The sequence below is a fragment of the Carcharhinus amblyrhynchos genome, chromosome 11, assembly GCF_965287045.1.
Source record: "Carcharhinus amblyrhynchos chromosome 11, sCarAmb.v2.hapA, whole genome shotgun sequence".
NCBI classification, from domain to species: domain Eukaryota; kingdom Metazoa; phylum Chordata; class Chondrichthyes; order Carcharhiniformes; family Carcharhinidae; genus Carcharhinus; species Carcharhinus amblyrhynchos.
The window spans coordinates 95,414,151-95,435,958 of record NC_137334.1 but is presented as its reverse complement, the minus strand read 5'-3'; the positions used below and the strand labels follow the sequence as shown (position 1 = coordinate 95,435,958).

At 48.8% G+C, this 21,808-nt stretch overlaps 1 protein-coding gene across 1 annotated transcript in view; it reads left to right on the top strand.

The window, feature by feature from the left end:
• The window catches only part of LOC145350232 (SPRY domain-containing protein 3-like), a 321,444-nt gene that overhangs the window by 211,695 nt on the left and 87,941 nt on the right, over window positions 1-21,808 (top strand). The window contains exon 6 of the mRNA XM_080199294.1: window positions 88-276. Within this exon, the coding sequence (XP_080055420.1) occupies window positions 88-276 (189 nt within the window). The remainder of the gene's footprint in view (window positions 1-87; window positions 277-21,808) is intronic.

The window sequence follows — 21,808 nt, the reverse complement described above, 5'->3', positions numbered from 1 at the left end:
AATGGGTATTTTCACTGACCTCACATGCACGGACACCAGGAATTTCAGCACCTTCACTGACCGAAGCTTTGTTCTGTTTGGTCACAGATTGGCACCGTGGTCGTCCCATTGCCAGTGGCAAGTCTCCATCCCGCGGTAGGAATGCATTCGATTGGAGAGGAGGTCCAGATAGACCTCCTGGCGGAGTGGGCCTGGCCAGACGAAGAGACTATAATGCTGGTGGACAACCATGAAGATGATTGGGCTTGGCTACATGACATGAAGGTGTCCGGGCCGGTGAGTAACAAACTGTATTGACAGCTCCATCTCTAACCACAGCGACAGACCCATCCCCACCAGTACTGTACCCCAGTATTATACAGTGACAGACCCGTCCCCACCAGTACTGTACCACAGTGTTGTACAGTGACAGACCCATCCCCACCAGTACTGTACCCCAGTGTTGTACAGTGACAGACCCGTCCCCACCAGTACTGTACCCCAGTATTATACAGTGACAGACCCATCCCCACCAGTGCTGTACCCCAATATTGTACAGTGACAGACCCATCCCCACCAGTACTGTACCCCAGTGTTATACAGTGACAGACCCGTCCCCACCAGTACTGTACCCCAGTGTTATACAGAGACAGACCCGTCCCCACCAGTACTGTACCCCAGTGTTATACAGCGACAGACCCGTCCCCACCAGTACTGTACCCCAGTGTTATACAGCGACAGACCCGTCCCCACCAGTACTGTACCCCAGTGTTATACAGCGACAGACCCGTCCCCACCAGTACTGTACCCCAGTGTTATACAGAGACAGACCCATCCCCACCAGTACTGTACCCCAGTGTTATACAACGACAGACCCGTCCCCACCAGTACTGTACCCCAGTGTTATACAGAGACAGACCCGTCCCCACCAGTACTGTACCCCAGTGTTATACAGAGACAGACCCGTCCCCACCAGTACTGTACCCCAGTGTTATACAGCGACAGACCCGTCCCCACCAGTACTGTACCCCAGTGTTATACAGAGACAGACCCGTCCCCACCAGTACTGTACCCCAGTGTTATACAGTGACAGACCCGTCCCCACCAGTACTGTACCCCAGTGTTATACAGTGACAGACCCGTCCCCACCAGTACTGTACCCCAGTGTTATACAGTGACAGACCCGTCCCCACCAGTACTGTACCCCAGTGTTATACAGTGACAGACCCGTCCCCACCAGTACTGTACCCCAGTGTTATACAGCGACAGACCCGTCCCCACCAGTACTGTACCCCAGTGTTATACAGCGACAGACCCGTCCCCACCAGTACTGTACCCCAGTGTTATACAGTGACAGACCCGTCCCCACCAGTACTGTACCCCAGTGTTATACAGTGACAGACCCGTCCCCACCAGTACTGTACCCCAGTGTTATACAGTGACAGACCGATCCCCACCAGTACTGTACCCCAGTGTTATACAGTGACAGACCCGTCCCCACCAGTACTGTACCCCAGTATTATACAGTGACAGACCAGTCCCCACCAGTACTGTACCCCAGTGTTATACAGAGACAGACCCATCCCCACCAGTACTGTATCCCAGTGTCATACAGTGACAGACCCATCCCCACCAGTACTGTACCCCAGTGTTATACAGTGACAGACCCATCCCTACCAGTACTGTACCCCAATGTTATACAGCGACAGACCCATTCCCCACCAGTACTGTACCCCAGTATTATACAACGACAGACCCGTCCCCACCAGTACTGTACCCCAGTGTTATACAGCGACAAACCCGTCCCCACCAGTACTGTACCCCAGTGTTATACAGCGACAGACCCGTCCCCACCAGTACTGTACCCCAGTGTTATACAGCGACAGACCCGTCCCCACCAGTACTATACCCCAGTGTTATACAGCGACAGACCCGTCCCCACCAGTACTGTACCCCAGTGTTATACAGCGACAGACCCGTCCCCACCTGTACTGTACCCCAGTGTTATACAGCGACAGACCCGTCACCACCAGTACTGTACCCCAGTGTTATACAGTGACAGGCCCCTCCCCACCAGTACTGTACCCCAGTGTTATACAGAGACAGACCCGTCCCCACCAGTACTGTACCCCAGTATTATACAGTGACAGACCCGTCCCCACCAGTACTGAACCCCAGTGTTATACAGTGACAGACCCATCCCCACCAGTACTGTACCCCAGTATTATACAGTGACAGACCCGTCCCCACCAGTACTGTACCCCAGTGTTATACAGCGACAGACCCATCCCCACCAGTACTGTACCCCAGTATTATACAGCGACAGACCCGTCCCCACCAGTACTGTACCCCAGTGTTTTACAGTGACAGACCCGTCCCCACCAGTACTGTACCCCAGTGTTATACAGCGACAGACCCGTCCCCACCAGTACTGTACCCCAGTGTTATTCAGTGACAGGCCCCTCCCCACCAGTACTGTACCCCAGTGTTATACAGTGACAGACCCGTCCCCACCAGTACTGTACCCCAGTGTTATACAGTGACAGACCCATCCCCACCAGTACTGTACCCCAGTGTTATACAGTGACAGACCCATTCCCCACCGGTACTGTACCCCAGTGTTATACAGTGACAGACCCATCCCCACCAGTACTGTACCCCAGTGTTATACAGTGACAGACCCGTCCCCACCAGTACTGTACCCCAGTGTTATACAGTGACAGACCCATTCCCCACCAGTACTGTACCCCAGTGTTATACAGTGACAGACCCATTCCCCACCAGTACTGTACCCCAGTGTTATACAGTGACAGACCCATTCCCCACAAGTACTGTACCCCAGTGTTATACAGTGACAGACCCATTCCCCACCAGTACTGTACCCCAGTGTTATACAGTGACAGACCCATTCCCCACCAGTACTGTACCCCAGTGTTATACAGTGACAGACCCGTCCCCACCAGTACTGTACCCCAGTGTTATACAGCGACAGACCCATTCCCCACCAGTACTGTACCCCAGTGTTATACAGTGACAGACCCATCCCCACCAGTACTGTACCCCAGTGTTGTACAGTGACAGACCCGTCCCCACCAGTACTGTACCCCAGTATTATACAGTGACAGACCCGTCCCCACCAGTACTGTACCCCAGTGTTGTACAGTGACAGGCCCATCCCCACCAGTACTGTACCCCAGTGTTGTACAGTGACAGACCCGTCCCCACCAGTACTGTACCCCAGTATTATACAGTGACAGACCCATCCCCACCAGTGCTGTACCCCAGTGTTGTACAGTGACAGACCCATCCCCACCAGTACTGTACCCCAGTGTTATACAGTGACAGACCCGTCCCCACCAGTACTGAACCCCAGTGTTATACAGTGACAGACCTGTCCCCACCAGTACTGTACCCCAGTGTTATACAGTGACAGACCCATTCCCCAGCAGTACTGTACCCCAGTATTATACAGTGACAGACCCATCCCCACCAGTGCTGTACCCCAGTGTTATACAGTGACAGACCCATCCCCACCAGTACTGTACCCCAGTGTTATACAGAGGCAGACCCATTCCCCACCAGTACTGTACCCCAGTATTATACAGTGACAGACCCGTCCCCACCAGTACTGTACCCCAGTGTTATACAGCGACAGACCCGTCCCCACCAGTACTGTACCCCAGTGTTATACAGTGACAGACCCATCCCCACCAGTACTGTACCCCAGTGTTATACAGAGGCAGACCCATTCCCCACCAGTACTGTACCCCAGTATTATACAGTGACAGACCCGTCCCCACCAGTACTGTACCCCCGTGTTATACAGTGACAGACCCGTCCCCACCAGTACTGTACCCCAGTGTTATACAGTGACAGACCCGTCCCCACCAGTACTGTACCCCAGTGTTATACAGTGACAGATCCGTCCCCACCAGTACTGTACCCCAGTGTTATACAGTGACAGACCCGTCCCCACCAGTACTGTACCCCAGTGTTATACAGTGACAGACCCCTCCCTCACCAGTATGTACCCCAGTGTTATACAGTGACAGACCCGTCCCCACCAGTACTGTACCCCAATGTTATACAGAGACAGACCCGTCCCCACCAGTACTGTACCCCAGTGTTATACAGTGACAGACCCGTTCCCACCAGTACTGTACCCCAGTGTTATACAGTGACAGACCCGCCCCCACCAGTACTGTACCCCAGTGTTATACAGTGACAGACCCGTCCCCACCAGTACTGTACCCCAGTGTTATACAGAGACAGACCCGTCCCCACCAGTACTGTACCCCAGTGTTATACAGTGACAGACCCGCCCCCACCAGTACTGTACCCCAGTGTTATACAGAGACAGACCCGTCCCCACCAGTACTGTACCCCAGTGTTATACAGTGACAGACCCATTCCCCACCAGTACTGTACCCCAGTGTTATACAGTGACAGACCCATTCCCCACCAGTACTGTACCCCAGTGGTATACAGTGACAGACCCATCCCCACCAGTACTGTACCCCAGTGTTATACAGCGACAGACCCGTCCCCACCAGTGCTGTACCCCAGTGTTATACAGCGACAGACCCGTCCCCACCAGTACTGTACCCCAGTGTTATACAGTGACAGACCCATTCCCCACCAGTACTGTACCCCAGTGTTATACAGTGACAGACCCATCCCCACCAGTACTATACCCCAGTGTTATACAGTGACAGACCCATCCCCACCAGTGCTGTACCCCAGTGTTGTACAGTGACAGACCCGTCCCCACCAGTACTGTACCCCAGTATTATACAGTGACGGACCCGTCCCCACCAGTACTGTACCCCAGTGTTGTACAGTGACAGACCCATCCCCACCAGTACTGTACCCCAGTGTTATACAGCGACAGACCTGTCCCCACCAGTACTGTACCCCAGTGTTGTACAGTGACAGACCCGTCCCCACCAGTACTGTACCCCAGTATTATACAGTGACAGACCCATCCCCACCAGTGCTGTACCCCAGTGTTATACAGCGACAGACCCATCCCCACCAGTACTGTACCCCAGTGTTATACAGAGACAGACCCATTCCCCACCAGTACTGTACCCCAGTATTATACAGTGACAGACCCGTCCCCACCAGTACTGTACCCCAGTGTTATACAGTGACAGACCCGTCCCCACCAGTACTGTACCCCAGTGTTATACAGTGACAGACCCGTCCCCACCAGTACTGTACCCCAGTGTTATACAGTGACAGATCCGTCCCCACCAGTACTGTACCCCAGTGTTATACAGTGACAGACCCGTCCCCACCAGTACTGTACCCCAGTGTTATACAGTGACAGACCCGTCCCCACCAGTACTGTACCCCAGTGTTATACAGTGACAGATCCGTCCCCACCAGTACTGTACCCCAGTGTTATACAGTGACAGACCCGTCCCCACCAGTACTGTACCCCAGTGTTATACAGTGACAGACCCGTTCCCACCAGTACTGTACCCCAGTGTTATACAGAGACAGACCCGTCCCCACCAGTACTGTACCCCAGTGTTATACAGTGACAGACCCACCCCCACCAGTACTGTACCCCAGTGTTATACAGTGACAGACCCGTCCCCACCAGTACTGTACCCCAGTGTTATACAGTGACAGACCCGTTCCCACCAGTACTGTACCCCAGTGTTATACAGAGACAGACCCGTCCCCACCAGTACTGTACCCCAGTGTTATACAGTGACAGACCCACCCCCACCAGTACTGTACCCCAGTGTTATACAGTGGCAGACCCGTCCCCACCAGTACTGTACCCCAGTGTTATACAGTGACAGACCCGTTCCCACCAGTACTGTACCCCAGTGTTATACAGAGACAGACCCGTCCCCACCAGTACTGTACCCCAGTGTTATACAGTGACAGACCCACCCCCACCAGTACTGTACCCCAGTGTTGTACAGTGACAGACCCGTCCCCACCAGTACTGTACCCCAGTGTTATACAGTGACAGACCCGTCCCCACCAGTACTGTACCCCAGTGTTATACAGAGACAGACCCGTCCCCACCAGTACTGTACCACAGTGTTATACAGCGACAGACCCATCCCCACCAGTACTGTACCACAGTGTTATACAGAGACAGACCCGTCCCCACCAGTACTGTACCCCAGTGTTATACAGCGACAGACCCGTCCCCACCAGTACTGAACCCCAGTGTTGTACAGTGACAGACCCATCCCCACCAGTACTGAACCCCAGTGTTGTACAGTGTTATGTTATCGTTAAGTTTTGAGATTCTGGAGGAAGATGGAAGTGTGTGGCCTCTCCAAGTGTCTGACACAATTTTGCAATGTTGCTTGCCAAGGTGGGAGCTTTGATGAGGTATTGATACCTGGATGTAATTGTGAAGACTGTGTGCTGGCACAGTAACCTCCGGAAGGTGTGACATGAGTTGAGGTTGGGTTAGTTCCGGTTGGCTGTGTCAATGTAATGAGCCTTGTGGCATTGCAGAATGTGGCAGAGCACCTTCTTCACTATCCTCACAGACTTGTTGTCTCTTGTTTAATCGGGATGTTAGCCAGTCTCAGTGAAGGAAACATATCTGGAGGAGCCACACCCTCAGCAGAAAGCTTGGCAAACCAACTGGGAAACAGCACCTCGACAAACCCGCTCACTTCGCCCACATCACCTCAGTCTCATAAATTATTTCAGAATCCTGAGACTGTGCTTGATAAATGATGACACAATCCCTGTAATTCTACATCAGAAATAAAAGCAGCTGCTTTAGCAGCAGGCAAGAGAAATCAATCAGCAGGAAGCCCAGACAAAGGCCATTCAGCCCATCCTGACCATAGTGCTGCTTGCTCCAATCTCACAACCTGCCACCTTTCTGCACAAAGTACAAAATGCATTAATTTTCTGGCGTTAATCTAATTTCTTCACAGTAATTGTACAGACTCGACCATCAAACATCGCTTCCAATAATGGATTCCACTTCTTGATAACCCATCCATGTAGCCTCCCACTCACATTATGGGCCAGTGTCTGTGGGAGTTTGTGCATTCTCCCTGTGGTTGCGTGGGTTTCCTCCGGGTGCTCCGGTTTCCTCCCACACCCCAAAGATGTGCTGTTAGACTGACTGGTGTAACAAATTGACCCTAAACTATTCTCCCCTGAATCTGGTTTCCAATGGGGGTACCATTCGCATACACACGGGGCAGGGTAGATGTAGGAAAATGCTTTGTTAAGATGGCGGCGCGGGCTCGTTGGGCCGAAGGGCCTGTTTCCCGTGCTGGGTTGTTCGTTGTTCTTTGCTCTATTACTCTCAAATCAATAATCCAAATCCCCACAATCCCATACCTCCACAGGACACATGTCAAATCCTCATTTGCAGTGGCTCCATCATGTATGAATTGTGTAGAACTCCATGGATCATCAAATGTTCCATTGCCTCCCATCCACTGACTCTGTCTACACTTCTCGCTGCCTCGGCAAAGCAGCCAGCATAATTAAGGACCCCACACACCCCGGACATTCTCTCTTCCACCTTCTTCTGTCAGGGAAAAGATACAAAAGTCTGAGGTCACGTACCAACCGACTCAAGAACAGCTTCTTCCCTGCTGCTGTCAGACTTTTGAATGGACCTACCTTGCATTAAGTTGATCTTCCTCTACACCCTCGCTGTGACTGTAACACTACATTCTGCACTGTCTTCTTTCTTTATGAATGGTATGCTTTGCCTGTGTAGCACGCAAGAAACAATACTTTTCAGTGCAAGTTAATACATGTGACAATAATAAATCAAATCAAATCAAATAAATGAAAGAGCTGGATTTCACTGAGTGTGACAGAGAGTGTGACGATCAAACCAGAGAAGGAGACACAAAGTACCATCGGCAACTCACTCAGACACTTTGAGAGCGGTTGACAAAATACAGTGAATACAGATCTCATCATTCACACTCCAAAGCTCTGTCTGCACTGAGCTCACCCAGTACTCCCAGGACAGGTACAGCACGGGGTTAGATACAGAGTAAAGCTCCCTCTACACTGTCCCCCATCAAACACTCCCAGGACAGGTACAGCACGGGGTTAGATACAGAGTAAAGCTCCCTCTACACTGTCCCCCATCAAACACTCCCAGGACAGGTCATTTCTACAGTTTAGCTGATGTGGTCAGGTTTGAAAGACATTGATTAGATTTGATTTCTTTATTTTTTTGTAGCCAGTGCAGTCTAAAGCGTGAAGGCTGCTCGCTGGCTGGAGGTAGAATTGTGAGTAGCGAGAAGCTGGAGACTGGTGAGGCACTGTGTGGGTGGAGAGGGGACATCCGTGAGCAGCAGCTTTCACTGGAGTGACTGAGTGGATATCTGTACGAGCATCTGAAATCGGTCAGCAGTGGGTCACAGTGAATGTGGACAAGCGGGGGCAGAGGGGTGGCTTTGTGAGTCTGTCTTTACTCCCAGCTCCCGCTGAAGATTTTTCACAGACAGATCCATTGACCCAGAGTGTTGTTGCAGCTGTTGAGGGAGAGATTGGATCTCAGAGTTTAATTTTACAGACTTCAGGTGCTCCTGTCCGGGGCAGATTCACGTCCCAGCTTTAAATCGAGATTTCATGGGAACGTTCAAAATTACTTCTTTACACCAGGTGGCAAAATGTGACATGTGGAGAGTTCGGTTCATCTGAATAGGTACAGAGTACAAAGAGAGAGCAGAGTGAGTCACTGCCTCTAACCCACCGTATATTACACACGTACAGGAGCTGACACTGAGACACACACACACACACACACACACACACACACACACACACACACACACACACACACACACACACACACACACACACACACACATGGACCGTACAGGAGCTGACACTGAGACACACGCGCGCACACACACACACACACACACACGGACCGTACAGGAGCTGACACTGAGACACACACACACACACACACACACACACATACACACACATGGACTGTACAGGACCTGACACTGAGACACACACACACACACACACACACACACACACGGACCGTACAGGAGCTCACACTGAGACACACACGGACGGTACAGGAACTGACACTGAGACACACACGCGGACTGTACAGGAGCAGTAGGAATGAGTGGTTTTCTTTCACCAAGTGTTACTTGTCTCCTCTGACATCACCAGAATATAGCCTGTCCCTGACCTGGTTACTCTGAGTTATTTTGTTTAATTCATGATGGTCTGCTGACTGATCCCCATCACAGCACAGCAGGAACCCCTGCCAGCGATAACGGAGAGAATAGTTTCATGGTGACTTTGTCACGCTACACTGAAAAAACAGAGAACACCCGGAGCAGACTCAAATCCCCAGGAATAAAAGCTCTTATGATTATTTATTATTTATTGGGCTTATACAATTCTTCACCTGCTTTGCTCTCAGTCCCTAAGTAATCTTGGCTTATTTATCTTGCTATGTTTGTGCAGATATATGTCAGACTCCCCCCGATTCTTGGGGCTGAAATACAGACTCAGACGGTGTCCCCACAATCATGCTTTTTAGCAACTTATATTTTGATACTGTGGAAAGTATTCACGGTGTCACATTTCTGTATCTACACGTGTTTTATACAAAGGTTATCTTTCCCAGGGGAACAGAGTTTGTTGGATAGAATTAGTGTGAGCTGCCCGGGTCCAGGAGCTGACACTGAGACACACACATGGACCGTACAGGAGCTGACACTGAGACACACACACGGACTGTACAGGAGCTGACACTGAGACACACACACGGACCGTACAGGAGCTGACACTGACACACACACATGGACCGTACAGGAGCTGACACTGAGACACACACACGGACTGTACAGGAGCTGACACTGAGACACACACACGGACCGTACAGGAGCTGACACTGACACACACACACGGACCGTACAGGAGCTGACACTGAGACACACACACGGACTGTACAGGAGCTGACACTGACACACACACACGGACCGTACAGGAGCTGACACTGAGACACACACACAGACCGTACAGGAGCTGACACTGAGACACACACACGGACCGTACAGGAGCTGACACTGACACACACACACGGACCGTACAGGAGCTGACACTGACACACACACATGGACCGTACAGGAACTGACACTGACACACACACACATGGACCGTACAGGAACTGACACTGACACACACACGGACCGTACAGGAGCTGACACTGAGACACACACAGACTGTACAGGAGCTGACACTGAGACACACACACGGACCGTACAGGAGCTGACACTGACACACACGGACCATACAGGAGCTGACACTGACACACACACACGGACTGTACAGGAGCTGACACTGAGACACACACACAGACTGTACAGGAGCTGACACTGACACACACACACGGACCGTACAGGAGCTGACACTGAGACACACACACGGACCATACAGGAGCTGACACTGAGACACACACACGGACCGTACAGGAGCTGACACTGACACACACACACGGACCGTACAGGAGCTGACACTGAGACACACACACGGACCATACAGGAGCTGACACTGAGACACACACACGGACCGTACAGGAGCTGACACTGACACACACGGACCATACAGGAGCTGACACTGACACACACACACGGACTGTACAGGAGCTGACACTGAGACACACACACAGACTGTACAGGAGCTGACACTGACACACACACACGGACCGTACAGGAGCTGACACTGAGACACACACACGGACCATACAGGAGCTGACACTGAGACACACACACGGACCGTACAGGAGCTGACACTGACACACACACACGGACTGTACAGGAGCTGACACTGACACACACACACGGACCGTACAGGAGCTGACACTGAGACACACACACGGACCGTACAGGAGCTGACACTGACACACACACACGGAGCGTACAGGAGCTGACACTGACACACACACGGACCGTACAGGAGCTGACACTGACACACACACACGGACCGTACAGGAGCTGACACTGACACACACACACGGACCGTACAGGAGCTGACACTGACACACACAGACACACACACACGGATTATACAGAAGCTGACAGTGACACATACACGGACTGTGTAGGAGCTGACACAGACACACACACATGGACCGTACAGGAGCTGACACTGACACACACACATGGACCGTACAGGAGCTGACACTGAGACACACACACGGACCGTACAGGAGCTGACACTGACACACACACACGGAGCGTACAGGAGCTGACACTGACACACACACGGACTGTACAGGAGCTGACACTGACACACACAGACACACACACACGGATTATACAGAAGCTGACAGTGACACATACACGGACTGTGTAGGAGCTGACACCGAGACACACACACACACACACAGTTTGAGTTTCAAATGTGATCAGTCCGATGTGACCTCTCACCTTGCTGACTGTGCCAGGAATGTGTCCGAAGGCAGAGATCTTCAGGCATTTGAATAAATCCTCTCACTGAGAAGACACTGACAATGCCTGCTGACCAGAATCTTCAAACACATTGTCAATATGTGGAGAAAAAGCAGCTTTTCCAATCCTGCACATGTTGCAGAGAAGACATTGGGAACATGGGCTCAGGGAAATGACCTATTCTGCAAAAAAACTGCTGAAAAACATCAAAGGAACAGAAAACATTGAGTGAACAGTGAAACTAAAATACTGGCAGCAGAGAAAGGAGCACAACAAAATTTATATCTACAAGAAGCTACTGAGAAAGGATAAAAGGAGCAAACACATACTGGAGGCTTCAACTAAATACTGGGCGAGTAAACATGGAAATCCTTCCAAATCCACCTCCAGTAGAACTAACACGCTCCAAGGCAGAATTGCCTGTTCTTCACTTGCAATGGCAAAGTTATGGAATTGTAAAGACTTTCATTCACAGGCTAGAACCGACGAAAAAGTAGCCAAATGTTTTATATTGGGGAAAGACTGCTACAAAGAGTATACAAATCTAAATGTAACTGACAAACAAAGAAGAAAGATAGTTGAGATCTGAATGCACTACAATGCTTTGAAGCCTGAGTGAATGTTACATATGAACGCTATGTCTTCAACACTAGAGCTCAAGGTGAAAACATAACCATTGAATACCGTGTGGCTGTAATAATGCAGCTTGCCAAATGAAGCAAATCAGGTCAGATAAAAAAGTTGATCTGAGTAAAGATAGATTAGTCTTTGGCATGTCAGATCCTGCAGTGAGAGTAAACCTACTAAAAGATGAGAAACTGATTCTTAAATAAGTGATGGGCATGTGTCAAAATGCAGAAGTTGTGAAATATCAGTTAGACCATATGTGCGGCAGAGCAGATGGGGGGATATATTACGCTGAGAGACAGTCGAGGCCAAAATCATGGAGCAACCACAAAAAAAGAGGAAAATCCTGCCAAGGGAGAGAAGGATTGCGCAGTGGAGTAAAGTAGACGGGGAGAGGGTGTTTCCTCTTGTGGGGCAACCGAGAATAAGAGGTCATAGTTTTAAGATAAGGGACGGCAGATTTGAAACAGAGATAAGAAGAAACTACTTCTCTCTTAGGGTGGTAAATCTGTGGGAAACACTCCCCCAAAGCAAGGTGGATTTGAGTGAAGACAAGGAAGACGAAGACAGATTTTTAAAGAGTAATGAGGTTGAGGGGTTATGGAGAACGGGCAGGACTGTGGAGTTGAGATCAGCCATTGTCATAATCTAAGAAGTCTCACAACCCCAGGTGAAAGTCCAACAGGTGGTTGGTGATTCCAAATAAACCTGTTGGACTTTAACCTGGTCTTGGGAGATTACTGACCATGGCCACCCCAGTCCAACGCCGGCATCTCCATAATCATGGCAGGGCAGGGATCGAGGGGCTGAACGGCCCACTCCAGCTTCTAGGTCTTCTGAAGACGGGCTTTAACCTTCAAGAAGCAGAATCATTTAGAATAGCAAAACATGCCGATGGTATCTGGGGAGGCATCAGCAGAGAAACCTGATGAAGGACCGTACACCAGGCAAGAAGGTGGTTCAGACACGTCGAGGGGAGTTTGTGACTGTTACAATGATGACTAATAGGGAGAATTTCAAGCAAAGTAGAAATGCTAAATAGCAGCCAGTGCGTAATGCAACATCATAACCTTCACGGGTCTGAGCCAATAGGAGCAATGTGGTCACCTGAATGTGAAACCCTCCGGGATATTTATTTTAGCACAATTCCCACGGACTGGTCTGAGAGGTCAGGGCAATAGCTGGAAGGAAGGTCATGAGTCCCAGATTATATCAATAGGACACAAAAGCCACTCATCCCAGCTAGAGCAAATCTAAAACTTGTAAGAATCATAGAATCCATACAATGCAGAAGGAGGCCATTCGGCCCATCAAGTCTGCACCGACCACAATCGCACCCAGGATCTATCCTCCTAACCCCACGTATTTACTTTGCTAATCACCCTGTCACTAAGGTCAACTTAGCATGGCCAGTCATCCTAACCTGCACATCTTTGGACTGTGGGAGGAAACCGGAGCACCCGGAGGAAACCCACACAGACATGGGGAGATGTGCAAGCTCCAAACAGACAATGATCCGAAGCTGGAATTGAACCCAGGTCCCTGGTGCTGTGAGGCAGCAGTGCTAAATACTGTGTCACCGTCCCACCCCAATGAGTTAATTGTCACCTTTACTGAAATTAGCTCTTAATTGCAGATTTATTAATCAAATTTAAATTCCACCAGCTACATTGGAAGGATTTGAACCCATGTTCAGCTTGGGCTGGTATCTGTAAACAGATCAACTGAAAAAGGGGAACAAAGGACTGCCCCCCAAGAGAAGGTGAGAGAAAAATCCAACCACAAAACATTGCTGACCATGTCACAGTATGAAGTGTATGAGTGAAGGTGAATGAAGCAGTTCACCCAGAGATTGGTTTGATTTGATTTATTATTATCACATGTATTAACATACAGTGAAAAGTATTGTTTCTTGCGCACTACACAGACAAAGCATACCATTCATAGAGAAGGAAAGGAGAAAGTGCAGAATGTAGTGTTACAGTCATAGCTAGGGTGTAGAGAAAGATCAACTCAATGCAAGATAGGTCCATTTCTTGTGGCCTTGGGCAGAGCAGGAGCCCAGACCAAGCTGTGATACAATCAGAAAGAATGCTTTCTATGGTGCATCTGTAAAACTTGGTGAGAGTCGTAGCGGACATGCCAAGTTTCCTTAGTCTTCTGAGAAAGTAGAGGCGTTGATGAGCTTTTGTAACTATAGTGTCGGCCTGGGGAGGACCAGGACAGGGTGTTGGTGATCTGAGCACCTAAAAACTTGAAGCTCTCGACCCTTTCTACAACCCTCTATAAAAGGTCATGAATGCAGCCCAATCCATCAGGCAAACCAGCCTCCCATCCATTGACTCTGACTACATTTCCCACTGCCTCGGGGAAAAGCAGCCAGCATAATTAAGGACCCCACGCACCCCGGACATTCTCTCTTACACTCCTCCCTTCGGGAAAAAGATACAGAAGTCTGAAATCACGTACCAACCGACTCAAGAACAGCTTAAGAACATAAGAACATAAGAAATAGGAGCAGGAGTAGGCCATCTGGCCCTTCGAGCCTGCCCCGCCATTCAATAAGATCATGGCTGATCTGTCATGTGTCAGTTCCACATTCCCGCCCTCTCCCCATAACCCTTAATCCCCTCTCTTATCAAAAACCCATCAACCCGCTTCTTAAAAATATTTAGCGAGGCAGCCTCCACCACTTCAACGGGCAGAGAATTCCAGATATTCACCACCCTTTGAGTGAAGAAGTTCCTCCTCAACTCCGTTCTAAACCTCCCCCCCTTTATCTTGAGGCTGTGCCCCCTAGTCCTACTGTCTTTTTTGAGCGGGAAGAGTCTCTCCACCTCTATCCTATCCATCCCATTCATCATCTTACATGTCTCAATGAGATCTCCCCTCATTCTTCTAAACTCTAACGAGTACAAGCCTAGTTTATTCAGCCTCTCCTCATAGCTCAACCCCCTCAACTCCGGCATCAGCCTAGTAAACCTCCTCTGCACTCCCTCCAAGGCCAAAATATCCTTGCGCAGGTGCGGCGCCCAAAACTGCACACAGTACTCCAGCTGCGGCCTCACCAATGCCCTATACAGCTGCAGCAAGACCTCCCTACTTTTATATTCAATCCCCCTTGCTATGAAGGTCAGACTTTTGAATGGACCTACCTCGCATTAAGTTGATCTTTCTCCACACCCTCGCTATGACGGTAACACTACATTCTGCACCCTCTCGTTTCCTTCTCTATGAATGGCATGTTTTGTCTGTAAAACACACAAGAAACAATACTTTTCATTGTATGTTAATACTGGTGACAATAATAAATCAAATCAAAATTCACTGGTCAGTAACATCACCCCGTTAAACAGCCAATAACAAAGCACATGCATTCCATTAAGGGAGGTGTACAGTTTAAGGATTATGTGCAGTAACTGACGAGTAGAACAAACAGTTGTTGATGAATGAGAGCAATGTGTTTATAAAGGGTAATTTGGGTAACTCACAGTTACACAGAATCATGTATGAAAATGTGACTTTGTTCAGTAGGAAAAGGCGGATATTTAGCTTTTGGAATGTAATGGCTGGAATTCTCCCATCCCGTCCGCCACTGTAATTCTAGCGGGCGGAGGGTGGGCCGTGTAAAGATCCACTGAGGTTGGGTGGGAATCCCTGGTTTTCAGGTAAATGCAGCTGGAGAATCCCACCCAGTCAGTCTGATGTGACCTCTGGCTTTCCAAGTGCCTGGGTTCTGATGGACTCCATCCTCGGGTCTGAAATGAAGAGTTCGCTGAAATATGCATTGGTTTTAAATTTTCCGATGCTCCCTAGGTCCGGGGAAAGCTCCATTGGATTGGAAGATAACAGATGTAACTCCCTCATTCAAAAAGGAAGGGAGACAGAAAGTGGGAAACTATAGGCTAGTTAGCTGAACACCTGTCGCAGGGAAAATATTAGAAGCTATTATTAAAGATGTTATAACAGGGCACTTGGATATGTTCAAAATAATCCGGCAGAGTCAACATCAGAACATAAGAACTAGGCCGTCTGACCCTCGAGCCTGCTGCACTGTTCAATAAGATCATTACTGATCTTTTCATGGACTCAGCTCCACTTACCCGCTCGCTCACCATAACCCTGAATTCCTTTACTGTTCAAAAATTTACCTATCCTCGCCTTAAAGACATTCAATGAGGTAGCCTCAAGATCTGGACAATAGAGTAGAAATGTGTGAAAACTGAAATTACCCATTCACCAGGAAGAATAAAACAGAAGCATATTAACTAAGTAAAAGTAAAATTTATTTATTAGCCACAAGTAGAGTCACATTAACACTGCAAAGAAGCTACTGCAAAAATCACCAGCGTCTATTCGGAGAATTGGACCTGGCCAATGAACCTAACTGTCGGAGGAAACCGGAGCACCCGGAGGAAACCCACGCAGACATGGGGAGAACATGCAGACTCCACACAGACAGTGACACAAGCTGGGAATCAAACCCGGGTCCCTGGCACTGTGAGGCAGCATAGTGCCACCCTATGATGAGAGATGCAGAGCTCTGAGACACAGAGGGATCTGGCTGTCCTAGAGCATTAATTGCAAAACTTTAGTATGTAGCTTTAGCGAGTAATTAGGAATGCTAATAGAATGTTATAAGAACATAAGAAATAGGAGCAGGAGTAGGCCATCCAGCCCTTTGAGCCTGCCCTGCCATTCAATAAGATCATGGCTGATCTGTCGTGTCTCAGTTCCACTTTCCCGCCCTCTCCCCATAACCCTTAATCCCCTTGCCTATCAAAAACCTATCAGCCCGCGTCTTAAGTATATTTAGTGAGGCAGCCTCCACCACTTCAACAGGCAGAGAATTCCAGAGATTCACCACCCTTTGAGTGAAGAAGTTCCTCCTCAACTCCGTTCTAAAACGACCCCCCCTTTATCTTGAGGCTGTGCCCCCTAGTCCTACTGTCTTTTTTGAGCAGGAAGAGTCTCTCCACCTCTATCCTATCCATCCCATTCATCATCTTATACGTCTCAATGAGATCTCCCCTCATTCTTCTAAACTCTAACGAGTACAAGCCTAGTTTATTCAGCCTCTCCTCATAGCTCAACCCCCTCAACTCCGGTATCAGCCTAGTAAACCTCCTCTGCACTCCCTCCAAGGCCAAAATATCCTTACATAAGTGCAGCGACCAAAACTGCACACAGTACTCCAGCTGCGGCCTCACCAATTGATTGATTATCGGGGAATTGATTACAAATGTAGGGAGCTGATACTGATTAACTGACAGAGGGTAGAGAACTGAACAGAAGTGAATAGTTCCCTGAGAGTTTGCACTGCAGAGATTTGAGCTGACAACCCAGTGCAGTACGTTAAGGGTAAGCTATGCTGTTTGAGGAGCAGTGATGGGGGAGTACCGCATTTTCTCAAGGGGGGCAGTGAGGGAGTTCTGCACCGTTGGAGGGGCCGTATTAGGGTGTGTTGCATTGATTAAGTTGCCACAATAGATGAGGCGATAATTCTAGATGTTATATATCCTCACAGGTGAATGTAAGTGATCCCTCCTGCCATCTCCCTGATTCCTCATGTCAATATTGTTGTTTGTGGGATCTTGCTGTGCCAAGGTTTCTGCTCTATACCAATGAGCTTTGCTGTTAGGTGACCAGTGTTGGATTTAGTTCTGGGGAGCGAAGCTGGACAGGTGTTCAACAGAGCAATGGAGGGGCATTCCGGTGAGGACAACACAGTATGATTCACACTTGTTATGGAAAAGGGAAAACACTTGTTATGGTCTGCAAAAACGGTTTTGGATTGGGGAAGGCAGATTTTATTAAAATAAGGCAGTATCCAGCCAAAGTAGACTGGGAACAGCTTCCTGTAGGAAAACCTACAGCAGAGCAGTGGGAGGGAGATCAGAAAGAAGATGGGGAGGGTACAGGCCCAACACGTTCCCTTTAGGGGGGAAATGTAGGAGCAACAAGCCCAGAGAACCCCGGGTGTCTCAGAATATTCAGGACTGGTTACAGAAAAGAGAGGCTTTTAGCCGATACAAAGGGAGCAAATGAGCAGAGGCTTGAGTAGAATGTAGAAAGGGCAATTGGGAGAGCAAAGAAGGGGGCATGAGAGAGCACTGGTGGGTAGGATTAGGGAGAATCCCAAGATAAGTATCCCAATGGGAAGAGGACAACCAGGGAAAGAGTAGATCCCATTTCCACAGTAATTTCATTGCAGTGTAAGCCTACTTGTGACTAATAAATAAACTTTTTGTTAGGGACCAAGGAGGAAATCTGTGGGTGGAGGCAGGACACACTAGTAACCGAACACTTCACATCTGTCTCCACTCGGCAGAAGGAGGATTTCGGTACGGAATTCAGCAAGACATACCGAGATGATGAGATATCATAAGGGGTGGCACAGTGGGTTAGCACCGTTGCTTCACAGCTCCAGGGCCCTGGGTTCGATTCCTGGCTCGGGTCACTGTCTATGTGGAGTTTGCACATTCTCCTCATGTCTGCACGGGTTTCCTCCGGGTGCTCCGGTTTAAGAACATAAGAAATAGGAGCAGGAGTAGGCCATCTGGCCCTTCGAGCCTGCCCCGCCATTCAATAAGATCATGGCTGATCTGTCGTGGCTCAGTTCCACTTTCCGGCCCTCTCCCCATAACCCTTAATCCCCTCGCTTATCAAAAACCCATCAACCCGCTTCCTGAAAATATTTAGCGAGGCAGCCTCCACCACTTCAACGGGTAGAGAATTCCAGAGATTCACCACCCTTTGAGTGAAGAAGTTCCTCCTCAACTCCGTTCTAAACTGCCCCCCCTTTATCTTGAGGCTGTGCCCCCTAGTCCTACTGTCTTTTTTGAGCGGGAAGAGTCTCTCCACCTCTATCCTATCCATCCCATTCATCATCTTATACGTCTCAATGAGATCTCCCCTCATTCTTCTAAACTCCAACGAGTACAAGCCTAGTTTATTCAGCCTCTCCTCATAGCTCAACCCCCTCAACTCCGGTATCAGCCTAGTAAACCTCCTCTGCACTCCCTCCAAGGCCAAAATATCTTTGCGCAGGTGCGGCGCCCAAAACTGCACACAGTACTCCAGCTGCGGCCTCACCAATGCCCTATACAGCTGCAGCAAGACCTCCCTACTTTTATATTCAATCCCCCTCGCTATGAAGGCCAGCATCCCATTCACCTTCCTGACCACCTGCTGCACAGGTTAGGTTGATTGGCTATGCTAAGAAATTGCCCCTTAGTGTCCAGGGATGTGTAGGTTAGAGGGATTAGTGGGTATAATATATGGGGGTAGGGCCTGGGTGGGATTGTGTTTGGTGCAGACTCGATGGGCCGAAGGGCCTCTTTCTGCACTGTAGGGTTCTATAATATTTTCACCAACGGAGAATGTCGGACAAGGAGAAGGGGGAAGTAATTTCCAGGTTCTGGGAAAAGAGCTGGGTGGCGAGGGGAGAAGTGGGACTAATCCAATAGCTGTTTTGAAGAACAGGAACATGCAGATGGGCCAAATGGCTTCCTTCAGTGTTGCAAGATTCTAGCGATTAAAGATTAGAGTTGAGAGAGGGATGATTTTCCCTTTCCTCTTGCCTGGGATGGGAGGCATTTGCACACCATTAGTCTGTGAGCAATGAGACCCTTGACATTGGGCATCCAGCGCGTAGCTGTTTCTTTTCCAAACGGGAATAGTTTTTTTTTGTATTTTCAGTATCTGGGAGTTCTGGATTTTTTGCTTGTGTGTTTATACAGAGAGCTGTGTGTACAGCATCATTCACCAGGGAGCTTATCTCTCCACTGTCTGTGTTTGTCTCTGTTGCTCCGAGACGCGGATACCTGGCACCAGATTAGCTCGAGTCTTCTCCGCATCGTCTCATTTGTGTCCGAGTTATTTACCAAGGCTCTCTCCAAGCTGGGGCTGCAGGAAGTAGCAATGGTTGTGCTCAGGAGACAGGAACGAGGCTCAAAGCTTCATCAGCATTTTTCATGATTGAGTGAATGAGATTCCCGGGAAGAGCACATTCCATGTCCTGGAGCCTCCAGAAATCGGAGATTAATTCAGGATATGGCTGCAGGAAAGTCCTGGAGTGAAGATGTTTGGCCGTATGGATTGTGGATATTCCTGTCAACAGAGATGTGTAGCTGAAACTTTTTATTTGCACTCATCAGGATAAACACAAGAACAACAACTTCACACTCCAATTTATACTATGGAAAAAACATTATTGATTGGTTGGGAAACTGACTGTGATTGGCTGGGATGTTGCCATGGCAAAAACAACAAAGAATGATAGGCTCCCCAAGCTCCTTGGCAATAGCAATGCCTCAGCCAATCAGAATCACTTTTCCAACCAATCAGCAGCTTATTTTGCCTGTAGTATGGATTTGATTGTTTGAAATTTGGTATTCTTGTGTTTGTCCCCATGAGAAGCTGTGGAAACAGCTGATTTCCAGCAACATTTAACTAAGGAGGTGTTTTTTTCTCTTTTTTTGAAGATTTTTATCAGTGTTTGTCATCAGTTGGAAGGAGGGCAGTTTGATGGACCATCAAGAATCCTCCAATCGGGTAATGAGGAGTCTGTTGGCTTTCCAATTGGCCACAGGGACAAGCAGGGATATTCCAGATGACAAATGGTGGGAGGGTAAGGGCGGAGTTGTTGGAATGATCTGGTCATGTGATGAAAGCTCCAGGAAATGGGCAAACAGAATGGTGAAGTAGGGAGCGTGTGGAACCCAGAATACAGGATCCCTGTTTGCACCAGTTCTCACCTGAGTGAGTATAGAGATGCACAAAGTGAGAAAGAGATTGATTCAATCACTGATCTGCATCCTGGCAGCTTAGAGAAGTCCCAAAATCATCATCAATGGCACAGAGGGGGAAGTCTGCCAGGGTTCCTGCTCCTGATCACTGTCCAGTGATTTGATTTGATTTATTATTGTCACATATGTAAGTATACAGTGAAAAGCCTTGCTTCTTGTGCACTATACAGATAAAACATACTGTACATAGAGAAGGAAAAGAGGGAGTGCAGAATGTTATGTTATAGTCATAGTTAGGGTGTAGAGAAAGATTGACTTAATGCAAAGTAGGTCCATTCAAAAGTCTGACAGCAGCAGGAGTTGGTTGGTACGTGACCTCAGACTTTTGTATCTTTTTCCTGATGGAAGAAGGTGGAAGAGCAGAATGCCAGGGGTGTGTGGGGTCCTTAATTATGCTGGCTGCTTTTACAAGGCAACGGAGGTATAGACAGAGTCAATGGATGGGGGGCCGGTTTATGTGATGGATTGGGCTACATTCATGACCTTTTGTAGTTTCTTGCAGTCTTGGGCAGAGCAGGAGCCCATACCAAGCTGTGAGACAACCAGAAAGAATGCTTTCTATGATGTATCAGTAAATGTTGGTGAGAGTCGTAGCTGACATGCCAAATTTCCTTAGTCTTCTGAGAAAGTAGAGGCGTTGATGGGCTTTCTTAACTATAGTGTCGGCATGGGGAGGACCAGATTGGTAATCTGGATATCTAAAAACTTGAAGCTCTTGACTATTTTTACTTTATCCTTGTTGATGTAGACAGGGGCATGTTCTCCTTTACGCTTCCTGAAGTCAATGACAATCTCCTTAGTTTTATTGAGATTGAGGGCAAGATTATTGCCGCACCAGTTCACCAGATTCTCTATCTCATTCCTGTACTCTGTTTCATCATTGTTTGAGATCCAACCCACTATGGTGGTGTCGTCAGCAAACTTGAAAATCAAATTGGAGGG